The sequence below is a fragment of the Malania oleifera genome, chromosome 10, assembly GCF_029873635.1.
Source record: "Malania oleifera isolate guangnan ecotype guangnan chromosome 10, ASM2987363v1, whole genome shotgun sequence".
NCBI classification, from domain to species: domain Eukaryota; kingdom Viridiplantae; phylum Streptophyta; class Magnoliopsida; order Santalales; family Ximeniaceae; genus Malania; species Malania oleifera.
The window spans coordinates 42,499,441-42,520,538 of NC_080426.1; the positions used below are offsets into that span (position 1 = coordinate 42,499,441).

The window sequence follows — 21,098 nt, forward strand, 5'->3', positions numbered from 1 at the left end:
TGACAAGTCGCATAACCTTGACCACTCTCTCCCTTAATTGGGTCAACTCGGTTTGACTTAGGTAAATCCGAGTCCTTCCCTTTTACCTAGTCAAATTAGTTGACCCAATTTGATCCGGTTTGATCTCCTTGAACTGCTCCCCTTTTCTTTTATTTTTAAAATAATTTTAAATTCATTTTTAAATCATTAAAAAACTAAAAAGTTGATAAAATTGCACAAAAGTCACACAAAAATAAAGAAAAATCAGAAAAAAAACTTTATGAGTCTTTTTTACTCAATAGACGAAACAAATGAAAAAAAATAATCCAAAAATAAATAAAATTGGAGGAAATTCCCTGAAAGTCATACAAAATTGTAAGAATATTTTGAAAATTTTCAGAAGTTATAGAATTTTTTTTTTAAATTCAAGGATTGTTTTGGAGATCATTTTTGCTTAAATTTGATGCATGTGTATGATCATTTGACATGTTTAATATTTGTATGCATCATATTTTGTGTATCTGCATGTGAGCAACCTGATGATAAAATAAAGGGTAAAGAAGGAGCAATGAGGGTTCAATTCCAGGTAGATACACTCACAGAGCCAGCGGTACCTGTGGATGGTGAGAGTTTATTCCGTGAGCCAGGGAGGATCGTGGATGGTGAGAGTTTGCTCTATGAGCCAGTAGGGAACGGGGATGGTGAGAGTTCTCTGTGAGTCAGCGGGGATTGTGGATGGTAATGGAGATGTGTCCCAAGGGTCGGGTTGGCCGAACATTCAACTGATGCACAGAAGTCGTGTTCGCATTATGTACTTTACCTTGATCAGTGAGACCTGGGGGCAGAGGACGCTGATCTGAAGGTTTAGTACCTCATCAGGGGGTCCGAAGAGCTCGTTGATGGCTGGAGTTCCTATGTAATAAAAAAAAAAAAAGGGTAAAGAGGTGTTTCAGATCTCACCTATATTGATTATGAAGGAAGTTTATCTAGTAAGACCTCCTCTTTTTGATGTTTTATTAGACATTCCTAAATCGTACCTTATTTTGAGTTATCTTTTAAAATTTCAATGTTTACTTAGTTTTTTAGGAGTTAAATAAAGATCATCTGAGTTAGTTTGAGTTAATTTATAAATAATTAGGTATCATTCGTAAAGCAGGTGCGTGAGGGTGCTAATACCTTTCCCTCGCATAATTGTACTTTCGAATCCAATTTTGACAAAAAGCAGACTAATGCAACCCAAAGGAGGCTTGCATTAACAAAGAAGGGGGTTGGTGTTGGCAAAGCTCTCATAGAGTGTTGTCAATGCAAGCCTCAAATCACTCACATTTTATTTAATAAAAGTTATGTTTGAGTTATAAATCATACTCAAAAGGGTTGAATATTTTTTAATAGGCTGAAATAAGGTTGGGTATTGTGAAAAAAAGGGGCTAAACTTCAATTTAAGCTAGTAGGAAAATTATTTATATTTATAGTACCTTCCTTACGCTTGGAAGTAATAATAATATGTCAAATGCTCACTAGTAAAAAAAGATATATGTCCAACCTTGATTATTGAAATATCAACTAAGATCAATCTCGAAACAAGTTCACAATTGAGATTAAAATTAATTTGGCAAATGTTTTATTATAAGCATTTTTCTTGGAAATAAAACTATAAAATACCAATAATTTATTAAAAAAATGCGTATTTTTGTTATATCTATGAGGTAAAAAATATATAGTAAGATTATTTTGAGTGTATTAAAAACTCTTTCACTATTTTTCCTAAAATATTTTGAAAAATGATGTGATATTTTAACGAATTGAGTTGATCATATTCGAATAAAATTATATTGTAACCTAAAATATACCTATGGACAAGTCTTAGACAAAAATAACATTAAGTTCAAAATATGTTATAAATGATTTTATTTTTATAATTTTTTTTTCAAAATTTCTTCATGTATTGAATGGAATAAATTTTTTTTTTTTTTTTTTTTTTATGGTTATGTTGAACTATCTACACATGACCCTATGAATTTAATCATATTATAATTTGGCTCAAATCCTACAAACTTCACGATCCCATTTCTTGCCCTGATATATATTGATATTTTTTATGGAAGCTGAGAGGCGATATTAAATATTACAAGACTTCAAAAATTATGTTTAATTTTATTCATCTAAACAAATACCAAAGAATTCATTATTGACCAATTTTTAAATTGTCTTTTATCAACTTAATTCACTAAGTATAAATTCTATATTTATATTGAAATTGTCTCATTCACACTAATGACAAAATAGGTTCAACTTTAATCCAAGAGAAAAAGGGAGGGAAGTTGCATTGCCAAAAAGAAGGGGCCCTGATTGAATTTAATTGAACATTGGAGGTCACTTGACAAATTGAGCAATCACACTTTGACGCCCTAGGTAGCAATTTTGTGTGTTTCCTCGAAACCCCCATCTCTCTCTCTCCCTCTCCCTCTCTCTCTCTCCTTCTCCCTCTTCCTCTCCCTCTCTCTGCTTCGTCTTCGATCTCTCTCTGTTCCTCACCGGTCGCAATACAGTGGCTCTTTTAATGTCCACGATTTTGCTCAAGTTCACCGTGTGTAAATAGCACTAATTTTCCTGCTTCCGTAGCTTTGTGTATCGGTTTCATTTCCTCGGATTAGGTTTTTGTGCAATCTCTGTGATGAACACAAGAGGCAGGTACCCTCCGGGGATCGGCGGCGGCGGCCGCGGTGGAGGCATGAATTATAACCCTAATTTTCAAGCGAGAGGTCATCAGCAGCAGTACGTGCAGAGGAGTATGCTGCAGAACCATCATCATCATCATCATCAGCAGCAGCAGCAGCAGCAGCAGCAGCAGCAGCAGCAGCATCAGTATCAGCAACAGTGGCTGAGGAGGAACCAGGTTGGGGCAGAGTCCAGTGTTGACGAGGTTGAGAAGACGGTGCAGTCCGTGGCCGTTGACTCGAGGTAGGGGATTTTCTTTGCTCTGGCTGCTGTTTGGTATTTAAAAATGAAAGGAAAATTTTCAGTTGCATCTTAGTTACTGTGTAGGGAAAAAAAGAGACGTTTTGTGCGGTTTTCAGTTGGAGGAATGACAATTTATCGGCTCAAATTAGTTTAATAGTTCCTTGCCTGGGTTTCTTTGGACAATATTGTAAGATTGTAAATTACAAGTTTTTATTTTTGAATTTTCGTACAAGTTTTTCGGCAATGTTCTTATCTATTATTGTTGTGGTGCTTGGATTGACGATTTTAGGGTAGGTATATAATTTTTCTTTTTGTGATAGTAGAAGTTGGGACGCTTGTTAAACTTGAAGTTTCTGGAGTCATTGTGTGCAGGGTTTTGCCTGATTTTAGGGAACACGGGAGAGAGATCACATAATTTGTTGTTGTGTGGATTACTGTGGAGTTATTTGGGGGTGTTCTTTGGACTAGTTGATAAACTTGGTATTTCATAGTCACCCTCAGGAGTAGGATGCATGAGTCAGCAGGCACAAGCATAGAACCAAATTTTCAGAATTGGGAGGGTGATCTAGCTGTATAAGGCCATGGGAGAATCCCAGGTTTTCAGTTGTATCGACATGATTTTGGTTGTTTCAGGCAAACAGTGATCACGGGGGCATTTTGTTTTGAATTTCCCCCCATCATTTTGGGGAGGAAGGAAGGGGCGGCCTGGATTTCAAAAATGTTTATTGTTCAATGGAAATAATTTGTGCATTTTTTTTTCGAGTTAAGTAAAGCTGTAATGGGAACAAAATTTATTAAGAGGCACCAAGGGATGCCAGCCGAAGTACAAAAACAAGAAGGTTGTTACACAATTGAGCGGAATTATTAGTGGTTCTTTGAACAAGATTGGTAGAATTATTGTTGTCATACATTTTGGTATTCTGTCTTGGAGTATCTGAATGACTGAATTCATTTGCATGTAGCTTAATTTTTGGCGGGAAAAGAATTAATATATCAATGTCAAATAATAAGTAAAACAAATTTGTCCTGTCCCCTGTTATATTGCTCAAATTCAATGTGGTTGTATGAAACCTCTATTGCGATATCTGAATCCAAAATTCTAAACCAAAACTTACCTAAATAGACACAGTTTTGGGACAGATGTGTTGGTGTACATTTTATTATTGGACACTAGGCTTTTTATTCTACTTAGGTACCCAATTCTTATATATGGTGGAATTTTGTTGGATTTCATATTCCTGGATAGGTTAAGTCCTGTAAATGCTTTGGGGCTTTGGATTATTGTGAGAGCACTTCCACATGCTGTAATTCTAATTTGATGGTGGAGTTTTCCTATACCCTTTGCTGTGGTTTCAAGCACATCACAATGCATGATATAATGCAAGTGTTGTAATACGTACCCCCTCCCCCTCCCCCTCCACACACACACACACACAAATAGTTGTATTAATGGGGGAAAAAAGTACAATAAAGAGAAGTGGAAAAGACATAACCAGGGAAAACAAGATATCCTCCCATCACAAACGGAGATCAGCTAAAAAACAAAAAGAAGAAAATGCGACAAACATCCAATAAAGTAGTGTTGCAAATCTTCAAAAGAACATGACTAAAGAATCCATTTGGCAAGCACCAAAGGGCCACAAGGAAAGACCACTATGCTCCAAAGCATACTTCTAGAGGTGGCAACATCATTAAAGAGTTAAAGACTAGCATTTCATTCCAGCCTAATTCACCAAATATTAGCCAAAACAGTGCATTGCCACAAAAATTTATTCTCTTTCCTCTTACCAAAACCTTCAAACATGTTAGTAGAAAAAACACTGCAAAGAGCAGGGCACACCCAATCTTCACCAGATATTCGAAACAAATTATTCCAAAAGACCCCAAGAGAAGGGACAATGTAAGAACAAGTGAGAGCAAACATTCTATGAATCATGGTGAGAGCACTTCTGCTGTTGTACTTCTAATTTGGTGGTGGCTTTTTCCTTTACTCTTGCTGTGGTTGCAGGCACATTGCCATACATGATGCAATTCAACTCTTTTAATACTCAATCTACTTCTTTTCATTATTTTTAAAATCTTCTTGGGGATCAGTCCCCCTTGGCAATAATTTGCTATTTTGGAGTAAGAAAGATTAAAAAAAGGACGCATTTTGTCAAAACTTATTGGGAATGAAAATTCTCTGGTTATTTGTATGAAAAAACTCTCATATTTATTTTTAACTATACACAACCCATTAGGTATAAGATATGCACAATTCATGGTATATTATACAATCTCTTACCATGTTCAACTAGGAGGCCGTCCTTAGGAAATGGCTTTGGAGGTTCATGCCAGAGAATGATCAGCTGTGGAGGAGGGTAGTTGTTGCTAAATATGACTCTGAGCAGAGCTGGGGGATCTCTAAATAAAGAAGGAAACCATTCAAAATGGAAATCAATAAGAAAATGGTAGAAGAAAAGTAGGCCTATCAAGATCACTGATTATAGAGCTATTAGTCTAGTTTCTAATGTTTATAAAATTATCACTAAAGTACTAGTTAATATGTTGAGTGCTGGGCTTGATAAGAGTATTACTAAGGCTCGAAGTGCATTCGTGTTTTGGGGGGGTGGGGGGAACTGATTGCAGATGCCATTTGATTGCTAATGAGGTAGAAGAGGGTATTTGGTGAAGAAGGAAGGAGAGGCTTATCTTTAAAATAGATTTTGAGAAAGCCCAGGATAGAGTGAGTTGGAATTTCTTGGATAAGATTTTGTGACAAAAAGGGCTTTGGGGAGAGGTGGCATTGGTGGATGAGGGGCTGTATGTCTAATGTGACCTCTTCGGTTTAGTGAATGGTGAGTCCTTTTGGTTTAGACTTCGAGGGGGATTAGACGAGGTGAACATTTTGAGTTGTCTCCATGTTTTTGAGACTTTTTGGGCTTAAGATTAACTTTGGGAAGAGTGGGATTGCTGCTATTAATGTGTCCGATGAGTGTGTTAGGGAGCTGTCTTCATGGGGCAATGTGCTGGATTGGCCATTGTCCCATTTAGGTGTCCCTTTGGGGGGCAATCCTAGATTTGTACGCTTTTGGGACCAGTTGTGGAGAGGGTGGCTAAGCATTTAGATGGGTGGAAGGGTGCTTTTTTTTTTCTCTCGGGGGTAGAATTACTCCCATTTAGGCTTGTCTTTTTAATATACTGCTGTATTTTCTTTATATTTTTAAGAATCCTATTGGGGTTGCTAGCAAGATTGAGAAAACCATGAGAGATTTCCTGTGGTCAGGGTTAGGGAATTTCAGGGATCATATGGTGAGTTGGGAGGTTGTGTGTAGGTCTAAAAGGGACAGTGGTTTGGGCCTTGGGACTTGGTTTCTAGAAACACTGCTCTCTTGGTCAATTGGCTTTAGTTCTTTCCCCTAGAGGCTTCTTCCCTGTGGCATAGAGTTGTTAAATGCAAGGTCTTAAATTTTGATTTCGACTCAAATTTCGAAACCAAAAGTACGAAAATTTCGATGGAGTGAGAAAACAACTTGATTATTTGTTCGGAGCACCAGTGTTGTTTTAGAGGAAACATGATGGGAGCATGCCGATGTGTGTGGACTACCGCGCTCTCAACAAGGTGACAAAGCACACCAAGTATCCTATTTCGTTGATTGGCGATCTGTTTGATCAGCCAAGTCATGCCAAGTACTTCACTAAACTCGACTTGACGTTGGGATACTATTAGGTGAGAATCGTTGATGGGGATGAGCCAAAAACAACTTGTGTGACTTTGTATAGGGCATATGAATTCTTGGTGATGCCATTTGGGTTGACAAATGTGCCTGCGACATTTTGTACCTCGATGAACCAGGTATTTCGTGAGTACCTTGACAAGTTTGTCATGGTGTACTTGGATGATATTGTTGTCTACAGTTCCACTCTGGAGGAACGTAAAGATGATTTATGGAAGGTGTTTGATAGGACGAAGGAGAACAATCTATATGTGAAGAAAGAGAAGTGCTCTTTCGCTCAGCGGAGCATCAAATTCCTTGGTCATGTGATTGAGTAAGGTCATATTAGGATGGATATGGAGAAGATGAGGGCAAGTAAAGAATGGAAGATCCCAACGACAGTGAAGGAGTTGTGTTCCTTTCTTGGTCCTGCCAACTATTGCAAGAAGTTCGTAGAGGGGTGCTTAAGGAGAATTGCTCCTTTGAAAGAACTACTGAAGAAGGGTTAGGGGTGGATCTGGACAGGAAAGTGTTAGGGAGCCTTTGATGACTTGAAGTATGCCATGATGAGAGATCTGGTACTTGCTCTTTCGAACATTATGAAACCTTTCGAGGTGCAAACAGATGTATCAGACTATGCCTTTGGAGGAGTCTTGTTACAAGAGGGACATCGTTTTGCGTATGAGAGCCGTAAGCTTAGTGAAGCAGAACAGAAGTACACAACTCAGGAGAATTGGATGCTAGCGATGATACATTGTCTCTGCATGTGGCGACATTACTTACTTGAGTCAAGGTTTGTGGTAAAAATGGATAGCTCGGGTGTTAGCCACTTCTTCACATAGCCGAAGTTGACACCCAAGCAAGGCCGGTGGCAAGAATTCTTGATAGAATTTGATTTCTTGTTGTAGCACAAGGCATAGCGCTTGAACCAAGTTGCTGATGCACTGAGTAGGAAGGCCGAGTTAGCGGCGTTGCATGTGGTAACACACTTGACTATTAGTATTGTTACCACGACAATGCGAGAGCACATCAAAGAGAATTTAGCCAAAGATCTAGTTGCGCAGACCTCATGAAGTTGACCGAAGAGGGGAAATCATGTTAATTCTAGATGGAAGACAGATTGCTGATGAAGACAATGTTGAGAGAGTGTTATGATACAATGTGGGCCGGACATCCAAGATGACAGCGCACTTTGGCATTACTAAAGTAAAGGTATTATTGGCCACACATGCGTGATGATGTGGTTGATTATACCTAGACTTGTCGCACTTGCCAACAAGACAAGGTGGAGTGGAAGAAGATTGCAGGGCTTTTGGAGCCCCTATTAGTACAATCTAGACCGTGGGAAAGTGTCTCACTGGACTTCATCACCAACCTACCCAGAGTGGGAGATGCATGGTCATATTTGTGGTTATAGATAGGTTTTCGAAGTACGATACGTTTATACCTGCACCAAAGTACTGTTCGGCAGAGGAGACAACACAACTATTCTTCAAGAATATTGTGAAGTATTGGGATGTTTCCCAAGATATTGTTAGTGACCAAGACTCAAGATTCACTGACAACTTTTGAACAGAATTTTTCTGAATCCTCAGTTCACAACTTGACATCTTTTCGAGCTACCATCCACAAATTGAGGGACAAATAGAGAGATTCAATAGGCTACTAGAAGAGCACTTGCGCCATTTCGTCAACGCCAACTAGAAGAATTGGGTGGACTTACTTGATGTGGCTCAATTCCGTTTTAATGCCCATAAGAGCTCAACAACCAACAAGAGTTTTTTAAGCTTGTTACAGGCCAGCAGCTGTTGTTACCTCACACAGTGGATGAGCCGTACAGAGGAAAGAGTCCCAAAGTGTACATTTTCACCAAAGAATGGAGACGGAATGCTGAGAATGCCTGGGCCTACCTAGAGAAAGCTTCTAAGCGGATGAATAAGTGGGTAGATTAGGGAAGAAGATTTCAACACTTCAACGTAGGTGACTTGGTTCTTGTTAACCCCAATCCTGAATAGATCAGGTCACTATGGGGACGAGATAGGAGACTACTTCGTAAATATGAAGCGCCAGTCTCCATCTTGGCCGAAGTCGGGAAGGCCTCTTACAGAATTGACCCTCCGACTTGGATGAAAGTGCATCCTGTGTTTCACGTTAGCTGCCTCAAGCCGTTCAACGCCGACACCGAAGATCCAAGCAAAAGTTAGTCAACCAAAGCATAATTGAAGATAGTGCAACCCGACAGACGAGAAGTTGAAGACATCCTTGCAGACATAGAGTTCACATCCTTAAGGAAGAAGCGGCGCGACTTCTTAGTGAAGTGGAAAGGTCTTGGCGACGAAGAAATCAACTAGGTTTCTGTGGAAGATATGCAACCATTCATGGAAAAAGTTGAAGTGTACCTAGCTTTAAAGTCTATGAGGACATCGACCACATAAGTGGGGGAGTGTCACTAGCTGAGCTTGTTCAGGGCGTCATACTTGCCTGTGATCGCTTGTTTCGTGTGTTTGGGATGAGTTTCCATCATGTAAATACTAGTGTTGGGTTATTTTTCAAAGATAGTTTTTTCCTAGGCTAAAAAGGAGAGTATGACTCCTCGGTCATATTGATGTCTCTTATTGCCCGAGTGAGAATAACATAGAAAGCTCTTAGGGAAGGGTGAGTGTTCATCAACTTGTAAAACTCACTAGCTATTGTCAACGTGTTTAGCCTACTTGCCTCCTTCACTAGACACACATTGTTAACGGAAGTGTTGATAATGAATTATTTTGCTTCAATGTTTACAGCTTAAGTGCCAAGCCATTGCTTTCATAAGTTGCTTATTGCTTTTGCTTATATTTGCTTGAATGACAATGAAAGTATTTTGTTGGTGAATTGTGGTAAACGCTAGGCTAGCTAGTTAAACAAGAGGACTTTAGCGGTCCATTCACAAAGGTGTGAAATATTCAGCCCATGACACCACAGGCACGTACCATGTGCGTGCTCCACAACTTTCTATTTTTTAAAAAATTAAAAAATTATAAAAATAATAAAAAATTAAATAGTACAAGGGCATTTTGGAATAGTTGTAGATAGTTATTGGGTATTTTGGAATAATTACGAGTAATTATAGGGATAAATTTGACATAATTGTAAGGGTATTTTGGGATAGTTGTGGGTGGTTAAAGGAGTATTTTGGAATAATCATTGGTAGTTATAGGGATAAATTTGATATTTTTGAAAGATGACGCCAAAGGGAGAATCCCCTTTATAAAACTAGAGAAGAGGGGGGGGCACAACTTTTCCTATCATTCTTGATGTGGAGAATGGTGATTGGGTGGTGCATTGTATGAGGAGGAGGAAGAGAGGGGGGGGTTGAAGTTATCTTGGGGATTAGGAAGGTACATCCTGATGAGCTCACTCCGTTGCATGGGACAAATCCATTCGAAAGATAGAGGAGAGGGTCAGCCTCCCATCCATCTCTAAAAGCCTGGGCGCGTCTTTGTTTGCTGCACATTTGTGCTTCTAGGCCTCTATTTTGGCCCTCATACTTGGGCTCTTGTCAAGAGTCTCATTCCATGATTTTTAGTTTTTGAATTTTGTTCAAAAGAATTATTTGAAGTAGCTTTTACTGGGCTTCTTACATACCGAATTAAAAATTGAACTCATTGAACTGTTTGTTATCGTATGAAAAAACTGTTAGTTTCAGTTTGGTAGCGATTCATTATTTATAAAAACTGAGCTGTTAGATTTAGTTTTTGATATTAGTCAAAACTGAACCATATTGAACTGTTTACATTCTTACCCTTGATTCCCTTAAATGAAATTCACACTTTTTAAAATACACCAAAATAATCATTATATGCGCTTGCTTTCACTGTTCTGGTTGCTTTTGTGGATGATCGATTTTTAGGCTATATCATTGGAATGAATTCGTGAACTGCCACCATTTGTTTTCTTCTTGTTCCTAAATAGTGAATTATCCTTTGTTTTCAAACCTTTCAAATTGAAAGTTTTTGTGCCAATGTCTTTTTGGCATGCAAATAACATGGCTATCCATGGTAATATAACATTATTATATTATCATTTTCTTTATTATAAGAATCTCAGAGATCTTTGTTTGTGCAAAATATTTTTGCTTTTGGTGTCGTGGCTTACATGTGACATGAATTATTATTTTTCTTGGTTTTTGCTGTAGTTCACAAGATTGGAAGGCACGGTTAAAGATACCACCACCTGATACACGCTACAAGACAGAGGTATGATTGTTATGTGATGGGCCATTGTATGTGCTATGTTTGTGACGCTGAAGACAAGTATGTATTGCAAAAGTTTTTAGAACTAATTTTTGAAGAACTTTTAAGTGGATTTTGAGAAGCAGTTCTTGATGGATTTTTGCCCCCTTTTAAGTAAGTACTATAGATGTAGGCAGTGGCAATCTTGTTATTTCCTACAATGTCCTCTCTCCCTCTCTCTGGCTTATATGCAGGGAAAGCCCCAAACTTGTTCTCCTTGTCTCTGTAGAGCTCTTCCTCGCTCCTCCTTTTTGTACCGCTGTGCTGCCTTCTCTCCTCTCCCTCCCTCCTGGATAGCTGGCAGATTGATAACCAGTGTGCTCTTCCTCACATTTGCACTGCCGCATCCTACTCTGTGCTGGCCTCCTCATTGCGTTGCCACCTCCTCTTCCTCTTCTCTTGGCCCTTACCTGCCTTGTCCTCCTCGTGTCATCATTGCCTCCATTTCTAAGCAACCTTGCATTTTTGGATCTGGAATGAAAGCAGATAATCTCCCAATATCTGATAATATTTTTTAATAATTAATCTAGAAAGAGTAATGATGAAGTATATCAGAAAATAATAATTAAAAATGTTAATTTAAGTAACATTATTAGCATAAACAAATAATTGTATACTATCCCTAATTTTTAATTAATGATGAAATATAAAAATATAATAAAACTAGTACTTATAAATATAAATTAACAATAAAATTATCGTTAATTAGAAAATATATCCATATATTATATTCTTTAACGGAAAATATTAAAAATGTTTATTAACATGAATATTTTGTTAATTAAAAAATATTAATAATGTTAATTAAAAATATTGATGTGAAAATAATATATATTGTTTTGTTATGAACTTATGATCACTATATTTCAAACTGTAATAATATTATTAATGTGATAATATATATTCATACGACACTTATAATAAAAGTGAGTATCCGAACACCTCTCTTTTAATTAACACTTACTATTTACACTTATTTTTACTTATGACTTTCGGCGCATGTCCAATTTGGCACTTATTTTCAACTCTTATTATATTGAGGGATGGTTTGGAACCCCACTATAGAAAAGTACTTTTTCTGTAAAAAGCACTTACTTAGATAAGTACTGATTAAGAAGTATTTAACTGAAAAAGTACTCAAAGTTATAAGTACTGTTTGGTTGCATTTCAAAAAAAGTATTGATTATAGATACTTATAAACTAATTGTTGTCTGAGTAGTCATTTTCATTACAAATGCTGTATGATTTTATCATACAATAATATTATAGTGGATAACACAAAAATAATGTATGAATATTAAATAATTCTAACAATAATATTATAAAATAAACTAAATTTTTTATTAATATGTAATTAATATTTTTAATTGAAATTTTAATTATTTTCTAATTAACAGTGAATATGTTAATTAGAATTTTAATATTTTTACCTAAAAAATAAAAAAAATTTAAAGTTTTAATAACAATTTTTAAATATGGTCTAATTAACAAATTAATAATTTTTAATTAAAATATCAAACGAAAATTTAATTATTTTCTAATTAGTAATTTAATAAATATTTATGTTAATTGACATTTTAATATTTTTAATTAACAACTAGAATTTTAATTTTAATTTTAAAATAATAATTAAATTGACAATTTTAAACATGGAATAATTAACAAATGAAATAAAATTTTTAATTAAAATATCAAACACTTCTTATTGATACAAGTAGTTAATTTAGGCACTTTTCATAATAAGTATTATTTTTCAATAAATTCCAAATGGGGCTCATCTCTTTTTCAGAAAATTACTTCTCCACAAGTGGTTCCAAAGAATCCCACAAGTTAGACTAGCTTTGGGGCTTCTGTAGCAGTTAGTGCTTTTGGTTTCTAGCAAGGGTAACTTTTGTAATTTAAAAAAAAAACGATCAGGAGAGAGAGAAAATTGGTAAAAGATAGTTTGGGATAGAAAATATGACCGATTTGCTGTTCTATTTCAAGGAATCCTCTTTATAGTGGTAGGCATGAGCCATGTCTTGGTGATAGAGCTAATTAACTGCAGGGAGTGAGTGTACTGAAGAAATGGGGTGGCTTTTTTGCCCCTCTCCCCTTCTTAAGACGATCCCTCAGGGGGTGGGTGAGGGAGTTCTTTGAGATGTGGTTTGATTGCATCAAATCTAATAAACAAATTGTGAAATTATGAATGGTAAGATGTGGTTTCAGCGAGGTTGGCAGGCTTTGCTATTTTGATTGTAATATTTTGTTTTCTGTTTTCTTTTCTTCCTAGGAGGATTTCTTATCCTCCTTTTTGTGTCTTTTTTCTTCTTTGATGAAATCTCTTCTTTTTGTATTAAAAAAAGGATGTGCGTCCAAGAACCATGAAGGAAGATTTTCAAAGTTATTAAGACAGGCATTGTGAGCTTGTGAGGTGTTTGTGGAAAAATCTGTTCTGTTTTGGTGAGGTTTGTGTGGCTCCAGACTCCAGTCTGTTCATGAGTTCTAAGAGGTCAAATATTGGGGTTTTGGAAAGGATAGAAAAGGACAAATATCTGGAGTCTGGATTTGTGTAGTTTTTTGTTATTTTGTGGACACTCTGGCTTGAAAGTAATGCTAGAATTTTTGTTTTTTGGTTTTTTGGATCAATAAACAGAAACTTCTATTAGCTGGGCATCAAGGGGATGCCAACTTGAGATACAAAAAGTCAGCAACTCTGCAGAATGTCACATACATCAAGAATTACATTATGATCATTCAGCTGGAAACATCAGCAATCTACTGCTCTTTGCAAAATGAAGCGGAGTAATTGAGTCTTTGAAGGCTCTCTTCTTTCTTTCCAAGCACACCAAAATATGGTGAGAGGAATGGGATTCAAAGCCTTCCTCTTCTCCTTGTTGGCTTTGAAGATGGCAAGAGGAATGAGACTCCTTCGAGCTTGATTTGGGAGAAAGTTCCTTTTTCTGCATCCTTTTGGTCTTACTCTTTTGGGGTTTTCGAGGGCCTCTCTCCGTCTCATATCCATAGGAAGTGGAAGGCAGCATTGATGTAACTCTTTAAATCTCTTTGTTTCTGATTTTTTTTTTTCCTTTTTATTATTGTTTTTTAGGAGGATGCCCCATCCTATTCCTCTGTAATCTCTTCTTGTTTCAATGAATTTTTTTGTTATCAAAAAGTATTTAAGCTTATCATCCTTATGATGGTTTCAGTTTGGTGTTCTTTCAGGATTGCTGGGATGTGGTCCATACTGATCTTTTGAAAGTCTTTGAGAAATATTATGTTACTAGGTTGATTGGTAAAAGTATTAATTCTCCTTAAATTACTTCTGTGATTAGAAATGATTGCTCTATTAGATTGAAAGATTTATGACTTATTAGTTCTAAGCCACCAGTGTTTATGAGATCATTGCTAAGGTTCTTACTGATAGGTTGTCAGAGGCGTTAGATTCCATGATATCTAGAGTTTTAGACTGCATAGCCAGTGGTAGGCAGATTCTAGATGTTGCTGTAGTGGCAAATGGTGTTGTTGAGGACGTTGGGAGAAGGAATGTGAAAGGCTTGATTTTAAACAACGCTTTTAAAGGCAAAGGTGGGGCATTTTATCCCTGATGAGGTGAGGCATCAGCCCTGGGGTGATAAAGCGTTAGCCTTATGAGAATTTAATTTTTATTTTAAAATTAAAAAAAATAATACAGACAAAAAATAATATTAAATTCATTAAGATAAATAATAAATTTTGTAGTGTGAATTTTGAAACAAAAAACTAGTCTAGAAAAAAAAAAAAAAAAATCAAGCTCTACACTCATTGGAGTAGGATAACTAGTTCTATTAAAAAGATAGCCAAAAAAATTTTAGGTGAATCAAGAGGAAGATTCTTGAATAGTAAAGAAAGTTGATGGTGGGATCATTATATTCAGAAAGTCACAAAGATAAAAGGAATTTGGTATAAAACATGGCAGAATTTCCCCTACAGGCTACAAGATCATTCCTTTTAGAGTGTGATTAGATGTAAGTATGGGTTGGGTGAGAATGGGTGGGATACCAGTGTTAGTTTGCTTGGAGAATCCATGAAGATCTCTTTCTCAAATTTATTCCTTATTCACTCCTCACATCAAATTTGTGGTGGGGAGAGGTATTGGGATTCGCTTTTGGAAAGACTCATGCTTGGGAAATGATGTTCCACCCACATCTTTCCTAGTCTCTTCTGGTTGAGTTCAGAGCAAAATAGAATGTTTTTCTTCTTTGCGGTTGATTCTGTTAGCTTTTTGGTTTCTTGGAACTTTCATTTTAGAAGATATTTAAATGATAGAGAGCTAATGGAACTTTCTTCTATGTTGTCATTATTGAATAATTGTTATCTTTCTTCAGATAGGGATGCTCATTCTTCATCTTTGGATCATTCTGGTTGTTTTCTTATAAAACCATTTTTTGAGTTTTTGATCTACTCCAACTCTTTTTTCCTTTATATACATTTATGTCAAAAGTCAAAGCTTCAACAAAAATTAAGGTTTTCATTTGGCTACTTGTGATTAATAAAATTATTACTAATAACCTGTTGCAAATGAGGAGATCCTTGTAGGCTTTATCTCCAGATGTGTGTGTGCTCTATTATTTGAATTCGGAAATGGCATCTCATCTTTTTTTACACTCTGATTTTTCTTGGATAGTCTGGAGTAAGGTATTTGGTGTGTTCGGTGAAAATTGGGTTTGCCCAACATTGGTGGAGGAACTGTTGACTATTTCTTTTGAAGGTTTTGTACGAAGGAAGAAGGACACTATTGCACTTTAAAAATGTGTTATTTTTGCAATTTTGTGGGGTTTGTGGTTTGTGCCTAATGCTCAGATGTTTTTCGGGGAAAAACTGAATTGGCAGCTAGCTTGGTAAAAGAATCTATACTTGGCTCCTTGTGGTGCATTGGTTTTTTGCGTGCTATAGGGAGTTAGCTTTACGGAAGTTCAGTGAGATTGAAGGAATCTTGATTTGATTTTTCCTAGTCTTTATTTGTATTTTTAGTTTTTCTTCAGCTCCTTCTAGTGCTGTGATGGAAGATTTTTTATTCTCCTCATTGCAAATTCTTTTCCTATTAATGAAATATCTTCTTTTGTTATCAAAAACAATGAAAAAAATGTAGAAGCATGAAAAAAATTGAAAAATACATTGAAAAAAAAGGTCGTTAATTGAAGCCAAACATAGATCATAAAATAATTTGCATGCTAGATTAGATACAAAAGGAGGAGAAAATCATATTAAAACTTGCTAGAGCTAGAGAGAGAAAGAGCATGTGCTTAGGCAATGTAAAATGTATAAAAAAAAATAAGAATGATATTGTCTTGGTTAAAGAAGAGATAAAAGAAAGATGACAAGTTACATTAATAAGATATTTATTGAAAATCAAGTAGAAAGGTTAAACTTAGTAATGACGAACAAGGAAAATGCTAAACATATGAGATTTATTTGCAAAATTAGATTAATGAAGTTAAGTTTGCATTAAAAAAGATGAAAAATGGAAAAGTTATAGTATCAGAAAACATCCCAATTAAAGTTTGGAAATGTCAAAGCTATAACAAAATTATATGATTGGTTAACTAATTTATTTAACACGATAATAAAAACTGAAGGGGAGCCTAGGCGTGTAACAGCTTCTTGCAAAAATGTAAGGTAAGGTTGCCTACTATGGAGTTTAGAAACAAGGGTCTCAAAAACTGAATTTGTTTTCATGCATAGGAAATCTACTATAAAATCTATTTATGATGTCATAAGGATATGAATAGGGAAGTAATGACTAGTGTTAGGACTAAAGGTATCATTGCCCATAGACTGCAGTGATGCAGCTACCTGCCTGTCTACGAGGGGCAGTAAAGATTTTATGTCCTCACATAACTCCGGTCTGTTGGTTGCCTTCTCACTCAGTAAAAATAAAACAAGGTGACATACTAATCTAGAGCTAATATTTCTCGAGTTTTCTACATTTATCTCTCATAATTTCTCTTAACTCCCCTGTCAATTAGTTACCACAGTGCAATTTTCTATTAGCTTTCGTGATGATTTCCTTCAACCATCCATTGATTAGAGAATTGAAGACCTTTAGGATACTTACTTTGCTTGAAGCACACTCAAGCAACATCCAGATCCATGTGTTTTTCTTGAAACTGAAAGGCCTCATCAAGAATACGAAGCAATTGAAGAAGCTGAAACCTCATGGAAGTTTTGATGAGGGTCAGGTTGTCAAAGGATCTAGAAGCGCTCATCCACCCTTTAAACCATAAGTATGTTTTGTAAACTTTAAAAATAAAAAAATAGCAGTGCTGATCCTGAGATGTGTATGCCTGAGAAAAAGACTTAAAGAGCAGTACGTGTTGAATTGCTTGTGCCTCGCTTCAGGGAATGCCTCATGAGCACCTTTAAAAACATTGGTTGCTAAGTTTGGTTTTGAGAAAGCCTATGACTGAGTGAATTGGAATTTTTTGAGCAGGGTTTTGGAGTACCAGGTCCATAGGATGAAATGGAAGGTTGGATAAGGGGTTCTTTGTCTTTAGATTCTTTATCTGTGATTATTAATGAAGCAACTAGGACTTGGTTTCAGTGTCTCGGGCAGGGCTAATGTGGTAATTGAGGATGTGAGGGGGAGGGGAAAGAAGGGCATGGTTTTTAAATTGGATTTTGAAAAGCCCATCACATCTTATTGGGGCTTCCTTGATAATAAGTTGTGTAAGAACATTGTGGTGTAATTGGATTAGAGGGTGCCTTAGTTCCACTAACACTTTAATGATTGTTAATGGTCAACCTAGGGATTGGTTTAGGGTTTCTTGTGGTTTAAGAGTAGGGGATCTGTTATCACCTTTTTTGTTTACTCTGGTGGAGGATGGTATGAGTGGGATGGTTCTTCATGCTTGGGATATTGGGGTGATTACTGGTCATTTGGTTTGGCATGAGGTGGTGGAGGTGTCTCATTTACAGTTTGTGGATGATACTATATTTCCCCCTTGAAAATAGTGTTAAGAAGTTCTGCAAGGTCCTTACTTTGTTAAGAATTTTTGAGAAGATTTCTGGGCTGAAGATAAATTTGTCTAACAGTGATGGGTATTATTTTTTGTAGTAGGGAGTTGGAGAGCTTTGGATTTCTAGTTTGCTGCGACTCCTTGGCTTGGCCTTTATCATATTCTGGTCATCCTATATGGGGTATCTGTTGTCGGATGCTTTTTGTACGTTCATGATATTTTAATGAAATCTTCTTATTTTTCTATTAAAGGGGAAAAAAGAAGGAAAATATTAGGGAGGAGATTAGGAGTTTGGAAGATTGCTTTTGGGGGTGGGTTAATAATAAGATCACTCTTGTTACTGCCTCCTTCTGCAAAATTTCCTTTTATTTTTAGCCCTTTTTAGAAATCCTACTAGAGTGGCTGGGACCCTGGAGAGAATTATGGGGGATTTCTTACGCTCTGGTTTTGAGGATGAGAGGGTTCACTTTGCCCAGCAAAGAGGTGGTTTGGAGACCTTAATATGAGGGGGCGACTGGGGCTTGGCAATGTGGTTTCTAAGAAAATCTCTTTAATTGGAAAATGGTCATGGAGGATTCTATAGAGTCTAATTCTTATGGCATTAGTTTACTAAGAGCAAGTAAGAAATTCATCAGAATGGATGGGATGAGTGGCAACATACCCTTACAACCTGGAAGTTTTTTTTTTTCCCTGATAGAAAAAGAATATTTCATTAATAGGAAGAGAATTTACACGAGTGAGATGAGACATCTCCAAAAAAGCCTGGAACTATCCAGAAAAAAAATATACCCAAAAAAAAATCAGCATTCCAAAATGTTCCTCCAATCTCTATGTAACTCGTGGAAACTGATTCCTCCGAAAAAACCCAATCCAGCGCACCACAGTGAGGCCAAATACTGAATTTTTCCCAAACCAGCACCCAATTTAATTTCTTCCCATTGAATATCTTTGCATTACGGCCTCCAACAATAACCCGCATAAACTGCAAATATTCCACACTTCCATGGGACTGCTTTGTCCTTTCTCCTACCAAATTCTTTGAAAGAAATAGCTAAACAGTTCACCAACCGAAAAAGGGCAAATCCAGCTCTCTCCAAAATTACCGAAAAAGCATATTCCAAATCCTCCAAGAAAATTCAGAGTGCAAAAGAAGATGAGAAGCTGTCTCAGAATTCCTTGTACTCGTCTAAAAGTGGGTAATGGTGATAAAATATGGTTCTGGGAGGATGGAGCAGTTGATGCCACATTTGTTTAGAATTTTTTTTTTTTTTTCCTGATCATAACACACCACTTTCTGCTTTCTATTTTTCAGAAGGTGGGGAGGGAGGCACTTTTTTTGAGATCTCCATTTCTTTAGGAGTCTCAATGATAGAGAGGTTGATGAGCTTACTTCTTTATTGGGTGCGCTGGAGTCTTTCCATTTTTCACAGGGGGCGTCTTTTCTTGGGATCTCCATTTCGTTAGGAGTCTCAATGATAGGGAGGTTGATGAGCTTACTTCTTTTTGGGCATTTTTTCTTGTGTTTCTTTCAAGGATAAGAAGACTTCTTGACATTTGTTTTGGGAGAAAGTTTATATTTTTGCTTCTTTTTGGCACATTCTTTGGGGTTTTGTGGCTGTCTGATATTCAAAGGGATTGACAAGCAGCACTGATGTAATTTTGTGTTACCTTTAAAGTGATGAGAAAATTGATGTTTGTAAAAAATATGCTGAAGCAGTGGAACAAAGAGGTGCTCAGGATATTAGAGAGCAAAAAGGTAATATTTTTTTTTCTGATATTGTTGGGTTAGATAGGCTAAAGGAGTGTGGGTTATAGGGGGAGAAGGGTAGAGTTTGGAGGATTCAGTTTTGTACTGAGCTGGAGGTTCTCTTGATCATAGTACCTGGAATGTGGTGCGTTTTGGGTTGTGGTATGTACTCTACTTAAGATATATGTGGTTCTCTGGGGGAAGGGGGGTTAAGACAGTTGGTATGCCATTTCAGGTCTGTTACTCTTGAACCACTATGTTAGACATGGTATGTTTTGAATTATTTACTTATTATCAATAATATTCACACCTGAGTAAAAAATATATTTATTACACTAAATATATTTGTGCACCGGGCTGCCCTTTTAACAACTACAATTTTTTTTACGAATTTTATATATTTATTGCAAAATTTCAATGAGAGAAATATAACTACATCAATATTATTCTTAATTAAATTGTATAAATTATAAATGAGCGATAATTAGCAACTTAATTTATTTCTTTTAATATATTTTGCAGTATTAATTTTTAATGATAATATTATACTAAGTAAACAAATTTGTCCGAAAAAAAATAACATTCATAAGTACTTAAGTGATGAGAAAACGTTGGCATTCCTTTTCCACTATTGTAAACCTGAGGTAGGGTTTTGGGGGGGGGGGGGGTCGTATTGTTGTTTAATTCCTTGTTCACTCGAGAGTCAAAACAGTTCTCGCTTACTCTCTCAACTTGTTTAAATGGAATCCATTGACCGTTGTAGCTCGCCAGCAGCAGGAAGCCGGAGCCCTCATCTCTTGCTGTCTCAGGCTTAACAGTAGCAGGGAAGCTCTATTCTCTCACCATCACAGGCTTCTCCACAGTTTTGTGGCAGCGATATCATGTCTGTTCTAGCCTTCTAGGGTTCTAAATTCAAGGTTCAAGCACAGCTCAGTTTGAAAATTTTTTTACAACTTGTTTTGAAACTTCTTGACATTTTCATCTGATTTTTATATGAAAATGGTTAACTAATTTGGATATTGACCCCCATTGATCCAGGACACAATTGTCCATTGAACTGGTATATTTGATCTGGATTGTGGCTTGGGGTTGGGGTGGGGGGGGAAGCAACCTGAATAACCATGCCGTTGATGAGGGAAGGAGTTGGTGTCAAAAATCAAGGGTCAAGTGGGTGAAGGAAGGGAATTGTAATTTGGGTTTGTTTCACAGGGTGGCTATTGAGAGGAGGGAACATTATATTTGAGGGATTGGAGTTAGATTCAAGGAGATTGGGATCACTAGCAGATTGGAGATGAGATAACACATTCTTAGCAGTTGCTATGAGTTGATGACTGCAAGAATAGGTTGATGGTGGAGGGTCTTGATTGGAGTCCCACTGAGGAGGATTTTGCTAGTTGGATGGAGTGGCCTTTTGAAATAGAGGAAATGAGTTCTGTATTTGATATGAAACACCGGGACTCGATGGTTT

General features: G+C 36.6%; 1 protein-coding gene across 2 annotated transcripts in view; it reads left to right on the top strand.

The window, feature by feature from the left end:
- Positions 1 to 2,258: 2,258 nt before the first annotated feature.
- LOC131165918 (DEAD-box ATP-dependent RNA helicase 8) overlaps positions 2,259 to 21,098 on the top strand; it is a 41,458-nt gene continuing 22,618 nt past the window's right edge. Inside the window, exons 1-2 of one of the 2 annotated variants that reach the window (XM_058124097.1) lie at positions 2,259 to 2,940; positions 10,810 to 10,870. In XM_058124097.1, the coding sequence (XP_057980080.1) occupies positions 2,654 to 2,940; positions 10,810 to 10,870 (348 nt within the window). In that variant the 5' untranslated portion in view covers positions 2,259 to 2,653. The remainder of the gene's footprint in view (positions 2,941 to 10,809; positions 10,871 to 21,098) is intronic. The other variant, XR_009139692.1, reaches the window with a different exon arrangement.